Source organism: Somniosus microcephalus, chromosome 7 (assembly GCF_052327205.1).
Source record: "Somniosus microcephalus isolate GS21.2 chromosome 7, FLI_Smic_1.0, whole genome shotgun sequence".
NCBI lineage: Eukaryota > Metazoa > Chordata > Chondrichthyes > Squaliformes > Somniosidae > Somniosus > Somniosus microcephalus.
The window spans coordinates 243,321,912-243,348,806 of record NC_140993.1 but is presented as its reverse complement, the minus strand read 5'-3'; the positions used below and the strand labels follow the sequence as shown (position 1 = coordinate 243,348,806).

Here is a 26,895-nt window from a genome sequence, read left to right as displayed (position 1 = left end):
GACATACAACCTCCGGATAAACCAAAGTTTCCTGTAGTCTGTTGCCTGGTTGGTTCCACGACGCATTGTTCTAGGAAACTGTCTCGAATGCATGCCCTGAAGTTGTCCTTCAGACTACCTTTGCCAATTTGATTTATCCAGTCTATAAGATTAAAGTCCCTCACAATTATTGCATTACCTTTGTTGCAAGCTCCTATTATTTGCTGATTAATACTCTGCCCAACAGTATAGCTACTGTTAGGGTGCCTATAAACTACTCCCACCAGTGTTTTCTGCCCCTTGTTTTTTCTTATCTCCACCCATTCTGATTCTACTTCCTGATCTTCCGAGCCAAGATCCTTTCTCACTACTTATGTCATCCTTTATTATCAGGGCTATCCCCCTCCTTTTCGAAATGTCAAGTACCCTGGAATATTTAGTTCCCAACTTTGGTTACCTTGCAACCACATCTCTGTAATGGCTATTAGATCAAACCCACTTATCTCTATTTGTGCCACTAATTCGTATATCTTGCAACAAATGCTTTGTGCATTCAGATAAAGAGCCTCTAATTTTAACTATTTACCTGATGCACGATTACCATTAAACTCTGTCCCTTCCTGTCACACTCTGCTTATCTTTACCCAAATCGCTACTTCATTGCCTTGACGTTTCTCTTTAGATTTCTAAATTTCCCCTCACATGACCCCTCCCTCCCCCTTTTTAGTTTATCTACAGCCCTAGTTGTTTGATTCGCCAGGACACTGGTCCCAGCCCAGTTTAAGTAGAGACCGTCCCAATGGAACAGCTCCCTCTTTCCCCAGTCATGGTGCTAGTGCCCCATGAATTGAAACCCCTTCATCCCACACCACTCTTTGAACCACGCATTTAACTCACTGATCTGCTTGTCCCTATGCCAATTTCCGCATGGCTCAGATAACAATTCAGAGATTATCTTTGAGGTTCTACATTTTAATTTGGACCCTAGCTCTTCACACTCTCTCAGCAGAACCTTATCCCTAGTTCTACCTATGTCGTTGGCTCCGACGTGGACCACGACAACTGGATCCTTCCCCACCCACTCCAAATTCTTCTCCAACGCGAGGTGATATCCTTAACGCTGGCATACGAACATACGAATTAGGAGCAGGAGTGGGCCACTCAACCCTTCGAGCCTGCACCGCCATTCAATAAGATCATGGCTGATCTGATTACTCCACATTCCTGCCTAACCCCGATAACTTTTCACCCCCTTGCTTACCAAGAATCTATCTACCTCTGCCTTAAAAATATTCAAAGACTGCTTCCACCGCCCTCTGAGAAAGATTGTTCCAAAGACTCACGACCCTCAGAAAAAATTTCTCCTCATCTCTGTCTTAAATGGGCGACCACTTATTTTTAATCTGTGACCCCTAGTTCTAGATTTTCCCACAAGAGGAAACATCCTCTCCACAGCCACCCTGTCCAGACCCCTCAGGATCTTATATGTTTCAATCAAGTCACCTCTTATTCTTCTAAACTCCAGCGGATATAAGCCTAGCCTGTCCATCCTTTCCTCATAAGACAACCCGCCCATTCCAGGTATTAGTCTAGTAAACCTTCTCTGAACTGCTTCCAACGCATTTACATCCTTCCTTAAATAAGGAGACCAATATTGTACACAGTTACTCCAGATGTGGTCTCACCAATGCCCTGTATAACTGAAGCATAACCTCCCTACTTTTGTATTCAATTCCCCTCGCAATAAACGATAACATTCTATTAGCTTTCCTAATTACTTGCTGTACCTGTATAGTAACCTTTTGTGATTCATGCACTAGGACACCCAGGTCCCTCTGCATCTCAGAGCTCTGCAATCTCTCACCATTTAGATAATATGCTTCTTTTTTATTCTTCCTGCCAAAATGGACAACTTCACATTTTCCCACATTATACTCCATTTGCCAGATCTTTGCCCACTCACTTAACCTATCTATATCCCTTTGTAGCCTCCTTATGTCCTCTTCACAATTTACTTTCCCACCTATCTTTGTGTCATCAGCAAATTTAGCAAGCATACCTTCGGTCCCTTTATCCAAGTCATTTATATAAATTGTAAAAAGTTGAGGCCCTAGCACTGATCCCTGTGGCACCACTCGTTACATCTTGCCAATCAGAAAGTGACCTATTTATGCCTACTCTCTGTTTCCTGTTAGCTAGCCAATCTTCTATCCATACCAATATGTTACCCCCTACACCATGAGCTTTTATTTTCCGCAATAACCTTTGATGTAGCACCTTATCAAATGCCTTCTGGAAATCTAAGTACAGTCCATCCACCGGTTCCCCTTTATCCACAGCACATGTTACTTCCTCAAAGAACTCCAATAAATTGGTTAAACATGATTTCCCTTGCACAAAACCATGTTGACTCTGCCTGATTACTTTGAACTTTTCTAAATGCCCTGCTATAACGTCTTCCCTATGACAGATGTTAAGCTAACTGGCCTGTAGTTTCCTGCTTTCTGTCTCCCTCCCTTTTTGAATAAACATAGAAGATAGGAGCAGGAGTAGGCCATTCGGCCCCTCAAGCCTGCTCCGCCATTCAATGAGATCATGGCTGATCATCCAAATTCAGTACCCTGTCCCTGCCTTCTCCCCATATCCCTTTAGCCTTAAGAAATATATCTAACTCCTTCTTGAATATATTTAATGAATTGGCCTCAACGGCCTTCTGTGGTAGAGAATTCCACAGGTTCACCACTCTCTGGGTGAAGAAATTCCTCCTCATCTCTGTCCTAAATGGCTTACCCCTTATCCTTAGAAGGAGTTACATTCGCTATTTTCCTAAAATACTAGGCACCGGCAGGCAACACAGCCTTCGGAACTCCCGGTCGCGGCTGCAGAGAACAGTATGACTATACTGTCCCCTAACACTACAACATTCCTTTTCACTCCCCCCACTTGAATGGCCTCCTGTACCACGGTCAGTTTGCTTATCCACCCTGCAGAATCTCTGCCCTCATCCAAACAGACAGCAAGAATCTCATACCTGTGGGATATGGGCAAAGGCTATAGCAGCAAATTGGTTAATAACTGTGTGCTTAAACAGATAGAATATGTAGTTTTGCCACATAGGATTGCATCATTTAAGGATGGTACTAATGAACAACGGCTTGATTAAATAATCATGCAGGTTAAGCATGACACTGTACTGTACCATCATACAGCGCAACCCCCAAGAGAGTTTTACATTTTGTTTGCAACAACTTGCATTTATATAGCACTTTTATGTCCCAAGGCGCTTCACAGGAGTGTTAGCAAACAAAAAAAACATGAGCCACATAAGGAGATATTTGACCAAAGCTTGGTCAAAGAGGTAGATTTTAAAGAGTGTCTTAAAGGAGGAGAGAGAGTTAGAGAAGCCGAGAGGTTTTGGGAGAGAATTCCAGAGCTTAGGGCCCAGGCAGCTGAAGGCATAGCCACCAAAGGAGGGGCATTTTTGCATTTTAAGTTGTAATGTTAGCACAATTCTCAATATACACAGGTTCCAATTCTCAATATACAGGAAACTTTCGTTTATCCGGAGGTTAAATGTCCGGAAAGCTCTATCTACCGGCAAAATTCAGGAGTCGGTTCAGATAAGTTTTTTTTTCTTTTTGTTGCTTTTTTTCTGCAGTCGTGGCTCTGCAAGGTCTAGCTGAAGCTGTTGCTTAGCTACAGAGACGCTTGTAAGCTATGCCGACTGTTTTGAAGCTGTTGCTAAGCAACAGGGTTTGTTGCTTCACACAGAGCTTAGAAGCTCCATATGTTTTAACATTAGCGCTGGTTTCTACGGCAGTTTTGATGGGACGGCACCAGCTCGGTCCCGTCAGTGACGGATACCGGAAAGTTTCCTGTACACTGGTCCCAACCCGGCCTTTAAAAAAAAAAGCATCTAAATTCAAATGGATACTAATTAGATACCAAGTTGACAGTGAAAGTAATGTCACCATTTGCAAAACTGTCAATCAACGCATAGATGTGACAAAAATTAAAACGTTGCCTTGGTAGAACACATCAACTTGCCATTTCAGTAAATTATAACATAATAGAAAAATTGAGTTCATTTTCAGACCACATTCTGAGCTATTTCCATTCTACAAAGTACTGTATAAATAATTGAAACAATTACCAAATAAGAGTGAACTTCATAGGGGGAATAATAATTGACTTACTGGAACATTATTGATCCTCATACGACTTAAAGTTCTCCTGTAGTAGCTGAAGTCATTCTGTATAGCAGGATTTGTCATCTGTAGAATAAATGAAATGAGCTTTGCGGTTTTTTAAAAACTCAATAAAAAGTGTAAGGTGCAAAAGTAATACAAGAGACATTACTGAATGTCTCCAACGAAATGAGATTGTTATTTCCATGATTGTCTAAGTAGTGAATGGTCACAGTCAGCATTAAGGAAGAAAATATTTCATACAGAACAAGTATTAATTTGATCACATTTGTGCCTTATGATTTCAAGAACTTATGTTATGTATCTTTTATGCCCAATAAAATCATTGGAAACTCTTGGTTGATATGACGAATGCTTTGCAAAATACCACTGTGGAATTATGGAAAATAAATGCACTTTATAGTATCTGCATACTATAAAATTCCATTAACTGAATAGCATTCAAAAGATTTCCTCCTCCTTTGTCCCTCTCTCCATGTGTTTACATTTCTCCAGTTTTGATGACACACACACACACACACACACACACCAGCTATCCTGGGTATACTTAGGATAACAGATTTCTGCAACCCACCACAAAACAGACACACTTCAAAATAGTGGCAACAACTTTGAGCTGCACAAATGTTGGATTATTCAAAGCATATATAATTTTAAAAATGTTTTCCTGTTCCTTTAATAGCAATGAATTCACTCTAGTACTGTTTTTAAAAAAAAAAAAAAAAAAAAAAATTTCAGACTGGCCCCAAGCTGAGTCTAAGCAGCTGCTGAAAGTTAGTACAATGTTAACTTTGTAAGCTGCCAGAAAGTTGAGAATATCTACTCTCCAATTAAGGGTATGCACCATCTGTTCCTTCCCCAATGTATTTTAGCTTCTACAAGATCACAAATATCTGCTAACAGGAGCAGAGTCTCTGCTGCTGGATGTCCTTTGACCAGCAACTTAGAGGTGATAGAAACTTGCTGATTTTTCCCTCCCCTTCGCAGGGCGGCTTCTGCGCGGGGCGGGGAAGGGATGAAAAAGTAGATAAAAGAAACCAGAAGTGAGCCCATCCACTCTAGAACACATTATTGCTTCAGTGTGCAATGCCAGCATACCACTGCACAATCACGTTAGCTTACCTTAAGTTCGTCAAATCGTAGAGTGAAGTGAAGGATCTCAGCAAATTGCTTGGCAAGAGCCTGCTCTCGCTCAAGATGTTGTGTGGGACTGTATGGTGTGCTTGTCAGCGCGCCCAACAAGCCATGCAACGCTGCTTCTATCATAAAGAAAGTTTGGATTATTTTGTGTTAATACAAGCATTACTTAAATTATACAAATCAAATGGCATGCTGAAGGAGCAGGAATTAATACCTGCGGAAGTCAATAGCCGAAATATAAAAGATTCCCCTCTGTGCTGAAGCCTGCAAATACCATTAGTAAGCAATATACGATTTCTAAACTAATTAAAGCACTGGGGTTAAGATCTTATTCTTTGATCAACTTGCTTAATATTTAGTGTTTGTGCTTAGAACTAGTGCCACATTGCAGTAGAATGGGTGTATAATAAATATATATGTATTCTGTGTTTTAAATCCAAATTGGTATGACTTACAAATGAAAATCGTGTTGCGTTTTGTTGTGGAAAAAGCAGGGGTATTTTCACTTTATGCACATTCCATAGCGAAGCTTGGTTAGAAGAACATTCCAATTTGTATGACGGGAACAATCACCAAAATCGCATCTGCTGTGGAATTCAATGCTTATTTATGCAATAATGCACACATTTTTATTTAACTCACTGCATCTCGTAAAGTGCATTAGTATAGAAGCTATCTGATGGAGTTATCTGAACCACTGGATTAGTTAAGACCAGCAGCCAGGAATACTTATAAGCATGCATGCACAAAGCTCTTTCCTGGGCAGAATTCCTGTTGAAGCCAGGCCGTACAAACAAGGTGCTTCCTGGCTGAATCAAATACTGTAGCTCCAAGGTTCCGACTGTGAGATCCAAAGAACCCAAGCAACTTTTTTAAATCAAGCTTTTAACGGCGCACTGATGTTACACCACATATGGTGTCAAACCCAACTGGTGCAAGACTGTCTTCTCCCAGGTCTCGCACCATTGGGCTCCAGAGTCAGATCAGCCACTGACTCTGGAAATATATTGTGCAGATTTAGCATTGTTGTAAAGTGAAAACGGCTTGGTAGTGATGCTAAAGGTGCAGGATGAAAACACCCTTAAAGAACTGGACAAAATAATGCACTTTGCCTTGCATCATTTATGAACAGCAGCTTATCAGAATGTGCAGAAAGTTATGTAAATGTTATTCCTCCAACCTGGTCACGTTTTACTCATGGCCATTATTTACTTATTTTTCTGATCATCATATTGTTAATGCAATTAGGTAGCCTGAAGACTTGGGTTTCAAGAAATGAAAATGCAAAAAAAAAGCACTTGCAAATGTACTGACAAATGTACTGATAAAGGATGAGAAATGTGTATGGGGTCCTGTGTTATATTGAGGCTCGTCTGGCTTTGCCACTTCTGTACATAACTGAAGCAAATCAACTTGAGTCTAGATACACATCATCCTGTTATTCTACATATAATGTATTGTAGCTCATGCCTCTTATTAATTTCAACTCTATTTTACAGTGACAGAATGTTACCTTAATGAAATCAGTTTAACTTCCTATAATACAATTTTGACTTAAAAGTTTGTCTCCAGAATTTATTTCACGACTGTTTCTCTGTTGGCCTGTTGCAATATCTATCCTTGAAAAAAAATTAACCACTATATAATATTTATAAATATTTTTATTATATTTTGCTTTTCACTGGAGAGGCATGGGATCTGACTAAAATATGATCATTTCCTGCTGCAAAGTTCGAAACAATTATATTATATTGGTTAATGCCTAAAATTGCAGAAAATGTTAAGACAAACACGTTAAATACTCATATGCTAGTATCCCATGATGTAATTATACACACATTTTGTGCCCCAAATATTAAATCCATTAAATATTAAAATCAATAGGCAAATCCCATACAATACTTGTTATGCCTGTAGGTGCTACTTAAATGGGTGTTTTCAATATTAAATGTCATGTAACATTAGGTATAACACTAGCAGCTATTGAATTCTGCTGATTTGAGTCTGCATGTCCTTTCACACCATGGCCACCAGATGGCTCTACAGCAATCTTAGTATGAGGTTAAACTGTGTTTAGAATTGTAATTATTATGTATAAACTCAATACAACTACTTTTGGCACTTCCTTTCCAAATAATTTCATACTCCTCTTCTGTAGTTATGTATTTGTCATTAGGTACCCACCCAGTGTTCTTTTGGCCACTGCAGTAGTTTTCCTGGGCTCCCAGGAAGTACCCTTTGATGGTTGTACAGTGGTATTTCCCCCAGGGCTCTTACTGGAGCACTGTGTAACAGAATGGTGAGGGTGCCCCATGGAAACCCACCCTCTCCCAAACGGAATAGTTTTCACACTTTTCTTCTATGCTCCCCCACCCTGACAACACAAAACTAGGTGGGATTGCGAGCTGTGAGGAGGATGCAAAAAAGCTTCAAGGCGATTTAGACAAGTTGAGTGAGTGGGCAAATACATGCAGATGCAGTATAACGTGGATAAATGTGAAGTTATCCACTTCGGTAGGAAAAACAGAAAGGCAGAGTATTATTTAAATGGTGATAGATTGAGAAATGTTGATGTACCAAGGGACCTGGGTGTCCTTGTACACCAGTTGCTGAAAGCAAACATGCAGGTGCAGCAAGTGGTATGTTGGCCTTCATTGCAAGAAGATTTGAGTACAGGAGAAAGGATGTCTTACTACAGTTGTACAGGGCCTTGGTGAGACCACACCTGGAGTACTGTGTGCAGTTTTGGTCTCCTTACCTAAGAAAGGATATACTTGCCATAGAGGGAGTGCAGTGAAGGTTCACCAGACTGATTCCTGGGATGGCAGGACTGTCTTATGAGGAGAGATTGGGTCGACTAGGTCTGTATTCACTAGAGTTTAGAAGAATGAGAGGGGCTCTCATTGAAACGTATAAAATTCTGACAGGGCTAGACAGACTGGATGCAGGGAGGATGTTTCCCCTGGCTGGGGGGTGTAGAAAGAGGGGTCACAGTCTCAGGATACGGGGTAGGACACTTAGGACTGAGATGAGGAGAAATTTCTTCACTCAGAGGGTGGTGAACCTGTGGAATTCTCTACCACAGAAGGCTGTGGAGGCCAAGTCACTGAATATATTTAAGAAGGAGATAGATAGATTTCTAGACACAAAAGGCATCAAGGGGTATGGGGAGAGTGCGGGAATATGGTATTGAGAGAGGATCAGCCATGATCATATTGAATGGCGGAGCAGGCTCGAAGGGCCGAATGGCCTATTCCTGCTCCTATTTTTCTATGCTTCTATGTTTCTATTTAGATTGTTTATTGGCCTTCCTTTCTTCCTGCTCCCCCCTTACAAGACTGTTCTCGCTTTTCCTCCTCGCTCCTGTCCACCGCCCCACTCTCCATTTGACTCCCACCCCCTCCACCACTTGGTTTAATTATTCACCACCCTCTAACCCTTTTTGATATGAATACTACAATCGGTCTCAACTCCATGTGCAAAGCCATGAGATAGCAACTCTTACTAAAAAGAATGCATGTAGCACGCTCCTTCACGCTTTTTCCATTACATTCCCTGTAACACGTCACACACTTCTCCAAATTTATTCTAATCTAGGCACAATTATTTTATTTATTTTACAGGATTTTGACCCAGCGATGATGAAGGAACGGCAATATATTTCCAAGTCAGGATGGTGTGTGATTTAAGAGGGGAACTTGCAGGTGGTGGTGTTCCTTTGTGCCTGCTTGCTCTTGTCGTTCTAGGCAGTAGAGGACGCGGGTTTGGGAGGTGCTGCCAAAGAAGCCTTGGCGAATTGCTGCAGTGCATCTTGTAGATGGTACACACTGCAGCCAGTAGTGGAGGGAGTGAATGTTTAAGGTGGTGGATGGGGTGCCAATCAAGCGGGCTGCTTTGTCCCGGGTGGTGTCAAGCTTCTTGAGTGTTGTTGGTGCTACACTCAGCCAGGCAAGTGGAGAGTATTCCATCACACTCCTGACTTGTGCCTTGTAGATAGTGGAAAGGCTTTGGGGAGTCAGGAGGTAAGTCACTTGCCGCAGAATACCCAGACTCTGACCTGCTTTTGTAGCCACAGTATTTATGTCTAGTTAAGTTTCTGGTCAATGGTGGCCCCCCAGGATGTTGATGGTGGGGGTTTCGACTATGGTAATGCCGTTGAATGTCAAGGGGAGGTGGTTAGACTCTCTCTTGTTGGAGATGGTCATTGCCTGCCACTTGTGTGGCACGAATGTTACTTGCCACTTATCAGCGCAAGCCTGAATGTTGTTCAGGTCTTGCTGTATGCGGGTACAGATTGCTTCACTATCTCAGCCCTAGTCCTCCCACGTCTGTCTCCTGACTCCATTACAAGCTCCGGTGGCCACTGTTCCCTCTAAGGTGCGCCACTGCGCACACGTCCCACAGCTAGCGAGCACTTCAATTGAAATGCCGTGCAGAGAACTGGACAACTGGTGTAGGGGAGAGGGCTAATATACAAATACCCAGAATGCTGAATCGTTTGCGAGTCTTGCGATCTGAGCTGATCCGAATTGGAAAGTAATGAGAGTTGGGGCAGCGGCCACATGATGAGGGGTTGGTTGTGTCGGCCTCTGAGAAGTTCCACATGCTGCAGGCAGAAGCTGTAGAGGAGTCGCGCTCAGCCGGTTGCCATGGTGATGAGGGCAGCAGCATCTCCCTCCTTCTCCTTTGGCACCACAATTCTGGGGGCCTGTGGTACACAAACTCTGCGCTCCCTGCGGGGCCAGTCTGAGTGGACCATTCCTGGGCGGGGCCAGTCTGAGCCGGGGCCATTCCTGACCGTGGCATTTCTGAGTGGGGCCAGTCTGAGCGGGGGCAAACTCTGGGGCTGGATGAAGCTTTAAAAATCGGTGGGAGAGATCAGTAAATAACCATGTGTACCTCATCTTATTAAACCTGTTACAGGTGAGTGAGTCACCGAGTTTTACCTGCAACAGATGAGTAAGAAGGGAATTTGTTGCTGTCAGATGGCAGTGATATGTTTTAGCAGAGGAAATAAGAAATGAGTTTGTGCAAATTTTGAGCTGTACGTGAATCCACTTTTTAAAATAAAATGATCCTACTGCAGATGGGTTTGTAAGATCAGGCTTTCAATCATGAGGTGAAGCAAGGAAGCATTTTAGCAGAAGGAAGAGGAATGATTAACACAAGTTTAACTTACTTTTATTTGCTACTTTTTAATAAATCCAATATTGCACCAGGGGTAGATTTATGGTTTTAGTCTTGTTGCTAATGGAAGTTAATAAAAACCGTAATAACATAAAAAGTGGAGAAAATTGGAGCTTACTTTTGAAAAATCAGAATTCTGGCATCAGGTTTATATTTTTAGAAATGTTGAGGCACCTCACTTTCTACAGGCCAACTCAATTAGCACATCTGTCTGCTGAAGGATTCAAACCGCCTGGGGACAACAAAGGTTGCCTTTTCAGAAACAAAAATATATGAGTCTTTTTTTAAATTTGGAAAATTGTTTAAAGCCAGAAAAAAATGGGAAAGTGATGTTAATTTTACTGTAAACAAAGTTGCAGAATGGGCATGTAAATGACAAATTAATTTCCATATACAGAAGTGTGAGGTGGTGCATTTTGGCAGGAGGAATAAGGAGGCTACCTACTCCTTGGAAAATAAGAGACTAAATGGAGTAGAAGTGCAAAGGGATCTAGGGGTATAGATTCACAAATTATTAAAAGTGGCAATGCAGGTTGAAAAATGCCATAAAAGTGCAAATAAAGCAGTGGGGCTCATTTCTCGAGGAATAGAATTCAAAAGCAGAAAAGTTATGTTAACCTTGTATAGAACCTTGTCTGATTGTCTCATGATTTGAGACAGTGGGGTAGCAATATGGCATTGCTGTTAATGCTTTTAAGTGGTTGCTGTTGCTGCCGTTGTTGGTGTAAAAGTTGTTGTTGTGAAAGTTGTTGTTGTGGCATTAGCCCAGCCAGTAGTCACATCAATGCCTGCTGCTTCCACTAGGACCTAGACTTCCACTTGCAGGCTCCCCTTAATGCCTTTCCTGCTAAATTCAATGCCTAGATTCCCAGTATCTAACTCAGCAGGAGTTGACCTTCACAGTGAGTTTTTTTTTAAGGATACAATTCGACTCCGAACTATACCCAAATACAGGCCGACTTGCCACTACCCTTCATTTCTATCCTAGCTTTATTTCCAGCTCAGCTCATCCTCCACATTAATTTCCCGTGTGGCCTTTCTAACTTTTTTTATTTCACCTTGCCAAAATTCCCCCATTTATTTTCAACCTCGCTGCTCCTCCAGTTTTTAAAGTTACCTTCTGTCCATTAAGCCATTTGGAATTTCACATTTAATGCAGTTTCCTTTGGATTAGCTATTAAGAAAATCTTCCAATAAATCCTCTTTGCTTTTTCACTATTGTTTAAGTACACAAAATATTCCTTTTATATATTAACATATAAATATATAATTTTTAAAAATCAAAATATATTGGTATATGCAATTGCATAAACAAGTGCATTTCTACGTAATTCTATATGACATATCCTGAGCAAATCTATGGAAATCCCATGAGTAATAAACAGTCTAAGGATAGAGTTAGAGTCGCCATATTTATGTTGATGTGTGGAAAGATTGGTCACTTAAGAAATGATCAAGAAAATTGTGTAGTCTTTCTTTTCACACTTTTACACCCACATGTCTGACTAAATTTAATGGTGCAGCACTTATCCTTAGATTAGATCTACTTAATATAATTTTCATTTTATAACTTGATAACTGGAAGGCTTCTCTTTTGAGTCTGCTTATTTAGTGGGAGAGATTTTATACCACATTTTGCTTTTTTTTTAAAAACTATGCATTATGGTAGATTCTTTTCAGCACCATAACAAAATGTAACTTTTAAATCTAGTTTAAGCAATAACACAGGAAGGATCAGAGCAATTAAAGTCTATCAGTGGAGATATTGCGAGGTTTCATTGCACTGTGCAGGCCAGAGAACTACAACATTGTAATCGTTTTTTAAACAAAAATAATTAAATGAAAATTCACTGGTTTCTTCACTATATCACAAGTGGTTTTGAATAGTAAAGAATCCTTGATGAACAAATTATTTTGTAGCAACACAAAATCACATATTTGACCTACGTGTTCTATTTGTTACTCAATCTTTTAGTCTCAAAGCCAACGTTATGCTGGATGCTAAACCGAAACTGGAGAGTTCTTTGATCACATTGACTTTTGGCAGTGACCAGATTCTTAATTTAATCGTGGCATGATGCAGCACCACAGGATTCCACTGCAAACCTGCAATTAAAATAGATCTAGAACAAGACATAAAGTCATCCATTTGTTTCAAGCTGCTTTTACACTGGTGCTTCTTTATTTCAGATTCTAGGAGGCCACTGAAACGTGCCAACTCCTGCATTTAGACTGCCAAATCTGGCTCCTTTACCCTGGCGGCAGAATCATAGGTCTATAATTTGCCACCTGGATAAGGGAGCTGGATTTAGCAGTGTAAACTGAAGGTGCTGGACTCCCAGAATCAGAGTTAAATGTGCACAAGCTTAAAAGCAGTTTAATGTGCTCATTTAAAATATTATTTCCCCACCAAACAGACCATCATTTCATGGGAAAATCCTGAACTACCACCAGTTTCATTTAGCTGTAACTATTGGTATATTATGATGCACCAATTGTAAATTATTTCAAAAATCATAGATTCCTTAATTACTTCAGTCAAGAATAAGATTTCAGTGCTTTACACCCGACAGAAATGAAGCTTCACCAATTATACGCCTAGCTGTTCATATTTTAGATGCACTATTTCTCAACAGACTTTTACAGCCTTACAATGACAATTTCAGATTTCAACATTATTAAGAATAAAAAATAAATGTGATAAAATACAGCAAACCCAATTTAATGTCAAAAAGAATTATTAATCAAAGGGGCTAATGCAAACTCTTCTAATGTTGGCTGCTACCATGGGGTCGATTTTCATTAAGCTGTCGGGAAGGAGGCGGGACTACAACTTTCGGGTTTTAGTCCCGCCTACATCGACATCCGGCCAATCCACGCGATTTTCCCTTGATTGACCTTGTTGAGCACGCCCAGTGGGCTCAGCAGGCCAATTAAGGGCCACCCAGCAACAGGTGATGTAACAGACTGAAATTTCATCTGTCAAGAGTTTTTGACAGATGAAATATCAGTGTTTCACAGCTGCTTGAAGCTGTCAAACACTGACAGTCTGACTTCTAACCTGAATCCTTCTACGCAGACTCAGTTAGAACTGTCACCGGCAGTGAAAGCTGAAGGCTGTCACTTTTGACAGATCGCAGCCATTCAGCTTTCAGTGCCGGCTGAGTGATGGACTCCCGACGCCTACAGGAAGAAAGGCTGTTAAGGTAAGTACAGGTAATTTAAACTTCTTTACACACTTTAAACACACCAAACACACTTACCTTTGCACTCATCACTCACCTGAACACCGACATCGCGACCCCTCCAAGTCCTTCAACCCGACGGCTCTAACCTGGCGTGGTTTGGAGCTGTCGGGAATCCCACACGACACCCCTCAAAATAGGGATTAGGCTAAAAACTGCCTGTTAACAGGCAGTTAGTTGGCACTAATCCCTTCCCGCCTCGGCGGGTCCCAGTGTGGGGCGGGTACCCGCCTCCTCTGAAACTTACGTGGAGGCGGGTTTTGGGTGGGATGGTGTCGACCCCCGAATTCGGGATTTTTGCCCCCCGCCCGCCTAAAAGCCCGCCTCACGGCACACTGAAAAACTAGGCCCATGTGTCAGAAAAAGGTGCTCACCCATGTAATGTCTTGAAACTTACAAAGACCTTTTTTTCTGGCAATATTTATAAACCATTTGGCCCACACAGCAACAGTATTCATTTACAACATTGGTATTCATTTACAGCATTATCTTTTGGTTCACAATACTGCATTTCTAACGATGTTAATGAATTGTGACAAATAAGTCCCGTTTGACAAGGAAAGAAAAAGAGCAAAAGAAAAACTAACAAGAAGTCTTAACATATCCCCTTTATGAACCAAAGAAAATGTATGCACCTAATCTCTGGGAGAACTCATAGAACTTCTTTAGTTTTCCTACTAGTGGACACACTGCACTCCATGCTTTTTCTTGCAAATTTTCATCACTTGGATGTTGTATTGCCTTTAAAATAAAGAGTTATTATTTTTAGACTAAAGAAACACATCACATATATCATCTCAAAACAAAACAAAAGCACAACAGTGAAGTGGATATATACGAGTTGAAATGAGATCCTGGGCTACCTTAAAAGGATTTATTCCTGGATATCTCCACTTCGGAGGATGCACCATGCTTCAACGGAATTTTAGGAACGCATCATGCTCTAAGAGTTTCCAGGCAGAAAATTCTAGTTCTTGTGCCAGATGGCAGCAAGTCCTTCAATAATGTTAGCAATTTTTAGCTTGTCTGCTAATGCACTTTACGACTGTGGTAAATTTGTATTTACAAGCTTTTGCAAATGTCATGAAACTACTCAATCCAATAGACTCATGTCCATATTAATTTCCACCTGGACCAACTTGACTCCCAAGCCATAAAACTGATGCATTTGGTATTAGATTCACATTTGGAGGCTTCCTCTGGGATTTTTTAGACTGCAAAGTGGAAAACTGTGTATGCTTGACAACCAAAGCTCACTATTTAATACAATGGAGAAGGTTTTGATGACTACTGTGCTGGCATGCTACACTACAAGGAAAGCTAAAGGCTCAAGCATTAAAGATTGTTAGGTCTAACCTTGCTGAAATCTTCATTCCTTCCCAGGATAAAAAGCACCTATACTCAAAAAAATATACCAACGCTAAAACCAGAATGTTGGCCCATATGAAGTTTAGTTCCTGGGAAGGTATCAACTTCCAAATATTGCCATATCCAAGTTCATCAAGAACATTCATCGGCTTAAATATCAACCCACGAATTTTCCACATACAATTCTTAGTCCTCACTAGCTAATCATCAGGTTAAGGATATATGTTTAGACTTTGTAACTACAGAGCTCTACCACTGAAAGACACTTGGTAAACCATTCTGGAAGACAAGGCTAGGGAAAAAGGATTCACTCTACAAAGTACAAAGTTTTTGCTACAAATAATCTGAAGGGGCTCACATTGATATGTGGTATTTTTAAATGTCTAGATTGTCAGCACCTCCAACAAATTCAGTTAGGCTTCTCAATATTTTGAGGTTAGTAAACATGAATACTCTAAAGCCTATGTGATCATCAGAATGGAAGAAAAGCTTGGGGGGGGGGGGGGAATATGTGTTCAAGGTACTATCCCAAATGTTTATTTTTTAAATCTAAAATAAAAATGTACATTGACAACGTATTAATTGCTTAGGCAAGAGTGTGAACTTAATAGACTGTGGGGGAGAAATTGGGTGAGTAGCGCCACCGGTTAGCGCCTAAAGAGGCAGGCAGTGGCTGTAGCGCCACTGGCTGCGCCTCCCGCGATATTCAGGAGGGGCGCTAATGGTGGTGTTAGTCTGTTGCGCTGCGCCGCCACCGATGACGTCATCGGTGTGCGCAGCGCCCCATTCGCGATATTTGGTAGCGAACGCCACAGTTGCGCCGTTCGCTACCCGCGCCCAGTTCACGGGGCCTTACTGTGCCGGCAGCGGCGCAAGTTAAGGTGGAGGTGCAGGGCAGCCGCCTGCCAGCACCTCCGTCCCCCTAACCTCCCCCCCCCCCCCGCGGCATTGCCGGCTGTTTCCCCGAGAGCCCGGCACTTCTCCTTGGTGCCGGGCTCATTTGCCGGCACTCGCGAGCGGGGATCGCGTTGTTGCAGGCCCCTCCCCCTTAACAGTGGGAGGAAGGCCTGCAGTACCGCAGCGTGCCGTGCCGCACGTTGCGCTGCGATAATCAGTTTCAGCGCCCTAAGAGGGACGCGGAGCGCCTCGAGCCTCGCCCCGTGTCCCTCGAGGGGCACTGAAACTGAATTTCTGGCGATCGGTATTACTCCGATCGCTGCGCTAAATCCTGCGCTCAGGCGGCTTTTGCGCCCCAACCCAATTTCTAGGCCTGTGTCCCTAGATCAGGGTCCCTGCTAATGGACAATGGCATCCATTCCACAAATAGTTTGGACTTCTGAATTATGGCATAAATATGTTTGACCTAGTCAAGTCAATGACATGATTGGATCAAGATCAATCACCACCTTGTTCCAAGAGCCCATTTTTAAACTAATCAGAGAATATATTTTACTTATGTCAGCCCCAGTTTGAACACAAGCTGCTTGATGGTGGAGGTATACAAAAATAAGATCTGCTATTAACATTCAACTATGTGTCACTAAAAAGGTCCATAGTGGCTCTGCATTCTTGGTATCAGCCATGTTTCCGTTTTAGCACTCAGAGCTCTGATTCAGAAGGCCTGGGTTAAGGCACATAATCTGGGCTGACACTTCAATGCAATACTGAGTGTGTACTGTATTGTATGTTGAGGCATTAAACCAAGGCCCTGTCCAACACCTTTCAGTTGGACATAAAAGATCCCATGGCATTATTCAAAGGGCAGGGGAGATCTCCCTATGTCCTGGCCAACAATTATCTCTTAGCCAACACCACCAAAAACAGTTAACTGGTCATTCATCCCATTGCTGTTGGTGGGACCTTGCTGTATGCAAACCATCTGCTACATTTTCCTACAAAACAACAATGGTTACACTTCAAAAGTTATTTGTTGGCTATAAAAGCACTTTGGGCTATCCGGAAGATGTTGAAAGGCACTATATAAATGCAAGTTCTTTCTTACTGAATGTGTAAGCTGGTGAATAAGATGCACAAGTATACCGTTGGTGACTTGTCCGTGGACTTACTCTCCTTTTTATGCATGGAAGCACTTGGCCTCTGGCTCAGCCTTTCGCCAGCCATTCAAAATTAGAACAGAATTAATTTCTTCCACAGAGCTTCTTTAATGGGTCCTTTATAGAGAATACAGCTAATGGGTTGTATTCTGTAATTCATTTACTGATCAAAGCAACAACAAAATTTTTTTAAATCAAAATCAATACAATACCTCTCTTATTTCATGTCCTGCCCCTCTGTACGATTGTAGATCATCCAGGATTCCCTCTGCATCCTTTAACACTACATTCACCTGATTAAATACTTCTCTTTCAGCTTCTGTAGGCTGTGCGTCTGAACAGTAGTGCATAAGTATTCAGTATAAACAGAATTCAATATAGTAATTCAATAAACAAAGCTGATTAAAGAACATTAGACATTAGCATGAATACTACATTAAAGTTAAGGTCACATAAAAATGTATGCATTCTGCATTTGGATTCTTGGAGCTTTTGTTTTTCAACTGCAATTGTACAAATTACAAACAACCATTTTTTTTAAAATCACTGCCAAAAACAGGTGTGCAAGTTGTTCTATAGATTGCAAACATACAGAAGTGTGATTTAGACACCAGATTTTATGGTATTTAACATTATAATTCTAGGTTAAACTAACCAACAGATTATCCTAGATTGTTGTGGGATAATTGTTCTCATCCCGTATGTTCAACTCTAAATAAGAAAAACTACATTTACAAGGCATAATGGTGCTTGAATATTTGTTGAAACTGGACGGTAGAAAAGAAGATCAAGGTATAGAGACTGGTATTGACAGAGTTGTTGTGCCATTTTGATTTGGAACTATACTAAAGCATAAATTATAGGAATACTTAAAGTAGGACCAGGTCTTTTAACCTAACCTTTGGAGAGTGCCTATACCAGCACTGGATGAAAAAGTGGGAAGTATTGTGCTCCTAAGTACAGATTTAAAAAAAAAAAGGTTCAGATATTGTATTTCAAAATGTTCATAGTTTTCATGCATCAGATACTATGCTTCTTCTGTAAGGAAAATAAAGTGTCAAACAGCTGCGGAGCAAAACTGTAAAATGGCAATTTAAGGACAAACAGCAAATTAAGGTGCAAAATAGCTTCCGTCATACAGTTGTGAATCCAAGGCAGGTGGGGAGGTGTACCCCATTTGAAGAAAACAAAGCATCACTTCAAAAGGAATAGCATTTACTTTAAAACAAACCACTTCTCATTGAGTCTTTTTAACAGCCGATATTAGATTGTCAATAGTTTGACCTAAAATGCTACATCTTAACTCCAAAGTCCAGTATTTAATTTACTTAAAAAGAGATTTTAAAAATCAGGTACAATAAAAAGGGACTATAAACTAAGCCAGTGTGTATAATACTAGGTTAGTAATGAAATTGCCACATAATTTAATTATGGCTATTCTTAAAAAAAAATCTTTGGCATATAGCAGTGTTTAAAAAAAAAACCTTGCTTAAACACAAATCTTGTAAATACTGTAACCAATGGTAGAAAGACTAATGTCATATATGCAATTATAAAATATCTAACTTGCAGTTATTTTTATGTGACTTTAAAATTATTAAATTGTCATAAATGTTTGATATATCTGGGACTTAAAAAGGTGAAGAGCTGTTCCTCAGTAGGTTTAATACATTATAGTATAAATATAAATTTTCCCAATTTTTTTTTTTTTTTAAAGTACAAGTTGGAAGAATTGCACTCCATATCTCACGTTTTTGTTTAAAAACATACTCATTCCTTCCAACATTTGGTCTTATTTTTCATTTTCTGCAGCACCAGATGGTCCAGTAGAAATACAACAAAGCTTATATGATTACAGCTGCCAAAGTTCAAAATTCCATTGCTCTGAGCAGCTTTTTTCTTTTTGGGAAGGTAGAAGAAGAAATTCAGACATGCAAAAAGTATCATTCTAAAGTGCAACAGGCCAGTGGAATAATGAAGTACCAAAGTTCTGTCACTAGAACTTCTGCATAGTTACCAATGGGATGAACTATATTTAGGAATCAGAATAGTTCATGTTTTGAGATTCGACATTTTGTTTTACCTACTGAATTATAGTAAACCCATTGAAACTCCTTGAATCATGTCCCCAGCATAAGGGGACTGCAAAAGATTGCCTACTTTGTAGGATCTTCCCAACTTCTCATATTATTTGCATCTTCCGCCAACTTTGATTGGTGCTGGGGAGACCATTTGCTTAACCTGCACATAAAAATATCACCATGGCCAAGTCCCCCTACTAATCGTCGTCTTCTTCTGTGTCCTAAAATCTAGGACCCATACCATTGCAGCAGTTCATTTTCTGCCTGATTAGCAAAATCCTAATCCTCAAAAGACTAGATCCAGTAGGGCCTGAGGGGATGGTTAGTTTGAAGCGTGCTGTGAGGAGAATGCACATCATTCAAAGAATGAGAATGATCGTACAAAGCAGGTAATCTATTTATCTTTATTTAAGCATTCTTCCCACACCGTAGGAATATTACCAGTGTCAGCTCATGAGGCGGGAGGTCACCAGAGGAGAAATCGCCTCAGCAGTTGGCAGGATCTATTTGTCAACGGTATTATTATCATGTACAAGTCCAATTGACATTACAGCTAACCATGAGGCAGTCCTACAAATCCTAATCAATCTGAATATGATTGAATGATGCCCAGGAAGCACCAATGGAATGGTTGAAATAATATTTAACCTGTTCCCTGCACTTCAATGCACTCAACTATCTACTTAATTATCTGGTGCTTGGTCACTGGCTTGTCTTGGGATAGCCAGATGCATAGAGATCAGCATTTTTGAACCAGAGCAAACATCTGTGTTGGGGTTGTTCCCCATTTGGCAATTTTGTGTTGAGTATTCATGGACATACAGTGTAGTTGCTCTTTACAGCTGCAGTTTCAGAATGCAAGACAAATGAGGTGAACAGCAGTATTATGTTTTGGTGAGAAGCATCAAATGTACCAACTGAGCAAGCCATTCCATTTTTAGAGTTTTTAAAGCCTTTGGCAGAAGTCGGCATTGATGTATTGTCCTAACTGTGGAGGCACTTGGGTTTGCTTTGATACAAACAGTATATTGCATGGATCAGTGCAGGCAGACATACAGAATGAAAACAGCCCAGCTGGGAGAACACACTTTATTCATTGTTAAAATTCTAATTGTGGCCTTTGTTTGTACTAATTTGTTTTGCTTATTTTTACAGCTTTCTATATTGTCCTCGAGTGCATGTGATTGGTTGCTGATTGTTGCCATACAACTTGTAAAAAGCGCTTCTGATCCTGCTAACAGCGTCGATTCATTTTTTTTTTGTATTTATGATGGCTGTTCTGGAGGGTTGGCAACTGACATGGATTCCCTGAATAATACCTGAAAAATGTAAACAGTCTGGCCAGTTTTGGAAACACGAAGAATAGAGAACACTAAACTGATGCAGTGGTGTAGGTCCTGGGGCTTTATAAGGTGTGGGAGTAAAAGAACAAATGTAGCAGTGCCCATTTACGAAGACATAAGGTTTTTGTGCATGCTAAGCATGTGGTTTTCCTAGAACTAATTAAGCTAGGCTTCAGTCCTACAGTATGTAGAAGATGCTTAAACAGAGAACAATGGCCAGTCTACCTGACCGACCTTTGGGGAGGTCCAGTCCACTTTTGGTAGAATTTTTCATTCTACATCGACTAACTCAAATCTAAGTATCGTAAAACTTCAGTATCATTGGAACAAATATTACTAGAAATTAATCTTAGAACAAGTTTGCTTCTTTACCTCTTATCCATATTTGTAAGAATGATGCAAGAACTTTTGGGCCTGCAGCTTTAATCGTTGATGTGCCCACACATTTGGCTCTTTACATATTTACTGTTAATAAGTATCTGTGACTCTATTGTTTATTAATATGAATTTTATAAACATGTCAATTTTAACGAGTAAATGTTGTGAGACTCAAGACTGCATCAATGATGTTATCTTCCAGGTTTCTGTGCTCCTGACAAAATACTTGATTTAAAATAATCACTACTTCTAAAGTTAAAGCTACTATATATTACAGAAACCATTTACTACTTTCCCCCTTATGAATTGGCACAATGAAGCTTCCATAAAAAGCTAAATCAAGTTAAAAAATGTGTACGTTTCGCAAACAAAATTGTTGTCGGACTGAACAAACTAAGTGCGAGTTATTGATGTAAATATTCTAGTGGCGTAGCCTGGTTTCAATTTTGTAATGTGCCGAAACATAAATCTTAAGACACTATCTAATAAATTCAGAGTCATTCTGAAGAATTCTACTGGACCATTAGCAGTTACTGTAGACTTACACCAATTGTATTAAAACAGATTATATTTTTCTCCTTCAAAGAAAACCTACATCAGCCTTGACCAGACAGTGCTGTAAAAAAATATTCTTATGGCTTTTTAATTACTTAACAATCATTTCATCTGTAAATAAAAACCCAGAATCAAACATTTATCAAGAGGTCAATAATGCAAACTTGTAACTAGCACATGGATAACTTGAAGACACTTAAGACACTTAATTGTAATTATGACAAATATTTTATCCAGAACAAATGTAGAAAACAATAATGGATTAAGAATCAGTTATAACCCACAGTTAATGAGATATGTAATTCGCCTGTAATTTAAAAAAAAACAAATGTTGCAGACAAAAAGACACAGATAACATGAATGGCAAAAACATGGACAATCAATAGATCAAGGTTAGTAACAACTGGTTTGTATTTAGTAATGTGGGGAAAACGTTAGCTCCATTGGAACAGCGGGCTTCATGTTTTTCAGCGCTATGAAAAATTTTGCCAAAATGTTTTGGCTTTGTGAACACTAAAGTACACAAATATAATCAACAGTCTTTGGCATTTCACTGAAAATGTCTGATCAGAAATAGTGCAGAAGACTGTAGAATAGATGCACACAGAACACTGAATAGCAGCAGATATTGACCCATATAATTTATTTGACTACAAAACAGAGCAACCATGTATACTGTTTGAATTTGTTGTATAAAATGTAAATATGGATGGTTTCAGATTACTGCAAGCAAGTACAATCATTGGATAAAGCACCTGAAGTATACATTTAGCATGCAGAAGAGCTATAAGCACTTATGATCACAATAACACAGTGAAGCTTCAATCTGCTACAAGCACAAAGCTATTAAGTAAATAGAACTTCTCATCTCCACTGAACAAGGGCAAAAACATCATTTTGTGTTCCTTATTCATTGGTTGACATGGAGGAATCTTATTTAAACAATGCAAATTTAGTAGATTAATGAGCCAGCCTCATCTACTGAAGTGCAGCAAATAGCACAGCACAACACTGAAAGCAAACTATATATATATATATACACATGTATATATAATGGATCTTAGGGATGAGATGAATCTCCAAACTCCAATGGTTTGGTGAGTAATTTTTCTAATAGGCCTTAATCTTACTTTAACCACATTTTCCCCTTTTGACTTATAGAATCAGCTGCTTACAATAAGACATATATTTTAAATGAGCATTACCCAATGGAAATGTTAACACTTAAAACAAATAATTATCTTTCAAACCAAAATATAAGTGATCATTTTGCCTCCCAGAGTTATACTGTATTTAATTTTTTGCATGTATCAAATCAACTTTTTAAAGTTACTCAGTCCCTGCAAATCTCAAATTGACGGCATCATTGACACCATTTAATCCCGGGACTAAATTGTTGGTTTAACCTGCCAGCAACAGTAAAATGCCTTATAGGTGCATTTATCTTACAGCATACCGGTTTACAGCAGCCCTGGTAGGGGCAGTGCCGTGAAGCAAGTGAGGGTAAACTACTGCCTCTGGAGGTAGTGCTTTCCTGCAACTTCAATGCTAATAGAGCCAGAGAAGCAATTTAAAGGATGTCCCTGGTAGTATTAGCTGCCTGTTTTTCTGGCCACAGGCATGCAGAATGGTGCCCTGTAAGGGCAAATATTTTCAAATTGCTGGCCTGCATGGAACTTCATAGGTCTGCACAGAGCAGGATTAAAACAGAGTGTACTTAAACAGTGTTTTATTTGGGAATTTGGAAAGAGTGGAAACTTGGAGGGGGAAGGAGTTGCTGCTTTTTGCCTACACTACTTGTAGTGCTTTGTGTTACAGGTAGATATTGAATTTCAGTACCCATAACTTAATCTAGATCAAGTAAGCAGTCAAGAAACCACACTGTAAACTAAGTTACCTAATTACAAATGGAATTAAATGAAACAAGGTCATATAGGGATGGCAGTGCAGGTGGTGTGCTGCAACTGCAGCATGTGGGGGTTTGTGGAGAGCATTGTGATCCCTGACAAGCATGTTTGCAGTAAGTGTCTGCATCTTGAGGAACTTCAGCTCAGAGTTTTTGAGCTGGAGTCTGAGGTGCAGACATTGGGGGGCATCAGGGATGGGGAGAGTTACCTGGACACTTTGATCCAGGAGGCAGTCACACCCCTTAGGTTAGGTAGTGGTACAGGTCTGGTTAGTGGTCAGGGACAGGAGGGTGTGACTGCAACTCAGACAGGTAAGGGGTCCCCAGGTGCAGTGCTGGTGGAGCCTCAGCCTTTGCACTTCTCCAACAGGTATGAGGTTCATGCTGCCTGTGCGGATGCGAGAAAAGCCTGCAGGATGGATGAGCAGGCTGACCATGGCACCATGGTGCAGGAGGCCTTTCAAGTGGGGGGAGTGAAAGGGAAGGTAGTTGTGGTAGGGGACAGTATAGTCAGGGGGATAGATACTGTTCTCTGCAGCTGCGACTGACAGTTCCGAAGGTTGTGTTGCATGCCCGGTGCCAGGGTTAAAGACATCTCCTCGTGGCTGGAGGAGAACTTGGGGAGGGAGGGGGAGGACCCAGTTGTTGTGGTCCACGTAGGAACCAACGGCATAGGTAGAACTAGGAATGAGGTTCTGCTGAGGGAGTTTGAGGAGCTAGGATCCAAATTAAAAAGCAGAACCTCAAGGGTAATAATCTCTGGATTGTTACCTGAGCCACGCGCAAATTGGCACAGGGACAAACAGATTAGAGGTTTAAATGCATGGCTCAAAGAGTGGTGTGGGAGGAAGGAGTTTCAGTTCATGGGGCACTGGCACCAGTACTGGGGAAAGTGAGAGCTGTTCCATTGGGACGGGCACCACTTAAACCGGGCTGGGACCAGTGTCCTGGCGAACCGAATAACTAGGGCAGTAGACAGGGCTTTAAACTACTAAGGGGGGGGGGGGGGGGGGGGTGAGAGGATTCAGGATAGAGTAAATTTAAAAGCAGCGAGAGAAATGTCAAGGTTCTAGAGCAGAGTAGAGTTTTGGGTAAAAATAAGCAGAGTGGGTCAGAAAGGGACAGAGAGAGTAACAAAGGTAGTAAGACATCGGTGACTAAGGTGACATCAGGGAAAAATAGAAATGTCAAAGCTAAAGGCACTTTGTCTGAATGTGCGAAGCATTCACAACAAAATAGATGAATTAATAACACAGATAGAAATTAATAGGTTTGATCTAATAGCCATTACAAAAATGTGGTTGCAATGTGGCCAAGGTTGGGAACTAAATATTCCAGAATACCTAACTTTTAGAAGAGATAGGCAAAATGGAAAAGGAGGAGAGGTAGCCCTGATAATAAAAGGATGGGATAAAGACAGTGGAGAGAAAGGATCTTAGCTCCGAAAATCATGAAGTAGAATCAGTTTGGGTGGAGCTAAGAAACAGCAAGGGGCAGAAAACATTGGTGGGAGTTGTTTATAGGCCCCCAAACAGTAGTTGTAATGTAGGGCAGAGTATAAATCAGGAAATTAGAGGCGCATGTAACAAGGGTAATACAGTAATCATGGGGGACTTTAATCTACATATAGACTGGGCAAACCAAATTTGCAGTAATAGTGTGGAGGACGAATTCATGGAATGTACGCAAGATAGTTTTCTCGATCAGTATGTTGAGGAACCAACTAGGGAACAGGCTATTTTAGATCTAGTATTGTGCAACAACAAAGGGTTAATTAATAACCTTGTAGTAAAGGAGCCTTTAGGGAAGAGTGACCATAATATGATCGAATTTTATAGTGAGTTTGAAAGTGATTTCGTTAAATCCGAAACTAGGGTCTTAAATCTAAACAAAGCAAACTATGTCAATATGAGGGGCGAGTTGGTTAAGGTAGATTGGGAAACTACATTAAAAGGTAGGATGGTAGAGAAGCAATGGCTAGCAGTTAAAGAATTAATACATAATTTACAACAAATATATATTCCTTTAAAGCACAAAAACCCCACAGGAAAAGTGGTCCAACCATGGCTAACAAAAGAAGTTAAAGATAGTATTAGAGCAAAGGAAGTGGCTTATAATGTTGCCAAAAAAATAGTAAGCCTGAGGATTGGGAGGATTTTAGAATTCAGTAAAGGAGGACCAAAAAATTAATAAAGGGAAAATAGAATATGAGAGTAAACTAGCGAGAGACATAAAAACAGTCTGTAAAAGCTTCTATAGGTATGTAAAAAGGAAAAGATTAGCAAAAGTAAGTGTGGGTCCCTTGCAGGCTGAGACAGGAGAAATTATAAATGGGGAATAAGGAAATGGCAGAGAAATTAATCAAATGCTTTGTGTCTGTCTTCATGGAAGACGACGCAAAACACTTCCCGGAAATAGTGAAGACCCAAAGGTCTAGCGAGAATGAGGAACTGAAATAAATTAGTATTAATTTTTTTTAAAGTACACGAGGAAATTAATGGGACTGAAAGCCGATAAATCCCCTGGACCTGATGGCCTACATCCTTGGGTTTTGAAAGAGGTGGCTATAGAGATGGTGGATACATTGGTTGTCATTTTCCAAAATTCCATAGATTCTAGAATGGTTCCTGCGGATTGGAAGGTAGCAAATGTAACCCCACTATTTTAGAAAGGAGGGCGAGAGAAAACAGGGAACTACAAACCAGTTAGCCTGACATCAGTAGTAGGGATAGGGAAAATGCTAGGATCTATTATTAAGGATGTGGTAACAGGGCACTTAGAAAATAATAATGGGATTGGGCAGAGTCAACACGGTTTATGAAAGGGAAATCGTGTTTGACAAATCTGTTTGGAGTTTTTTTGAGGTTGTAACTAGCAGAATGGCTAAGGGGGAACCAGTGGATGTGCTGTGTTTGGATTTTCAGAAGGCATTCGATAAGGTGCCACACAAGAGGTTATTAAACAAAATTAGGGCTCATGGGATTGGGGGTAATATACTAGCATGGATTGAGGATTGGTTAACGGACAGAAAACAGAGAGTAGGAATAAACAGGTCATTTTCAGGTTGGTAGGCTGTAACTAGTGGGGTTCCACAAGGATCAGTGCTTGGGCCTCAGTTATTCACAATCTATATCAATGATCTGGATGAGGGGACCAAATGTAACATATCCAAGTTTGCTGGTGATACAAAGTTGGGTGGGAATGTAAGTTGTGAGGAAGATGCAGAGGCTTCAAGGGGATATAGACAAGCTAAGTGAGTGGACAAGATTAAAGCAAATGGAATATAATGTGGAGAAATGTGAAGTTATCTACTTTGGTAGGAAAAATAGAAAAGCAGAGTGTTTTTTAAAATAGAGAGAGATTGGGAAATGTTGGTATTCAGAGGGACCTGGGTGTCCTTGTACACGAATCATTGAAAGCTAACATGCAGGTACAGCAAGCAATTAGGAAA

At 40.4% G+C, this 26,895-nt stretch overlaps 1 protein-coding gene across 35 annotated transcripts in view; it reads right to left on the bottom strand.

Moving 5' to 3' along the window:
• cyribb (CYFIP related Rac1 interactor Bb) overlaps positions 1-26,895 on the bottom strand; it is a 210,522-nt gene that overhangs the window by 13,951 nt on the left and 169,676 nt on the right. For 34 of the 35 annotated variants that reach the window (XM_085993531.1, XM_085993547.1, XM_085993550.1 and 31 more), the window contains 4 exons: positions 17,394-17,515; positions 14,395-14,500; positions 5,310-5,446; positions 4,176-4,253 (listed from right to left, as the gene is read on the bottom strand). In XM_085993531.1, the coding sequence (XP_085849657.1) occupies positions 4,176-4,253; positions 5,310-5,446; positions 14,395-14,500; positions 17,394-17,515 (443 nt within the window). The remainder of the gene's footprint in view (positions 1-4,175; positions 4,254-5,309; positions 5,447-14,394; positions 14,501-17,393; positions 17,516-26,895) is intronic. The other variant, XM_085993565.1, reaches the window with a different exon arrangement.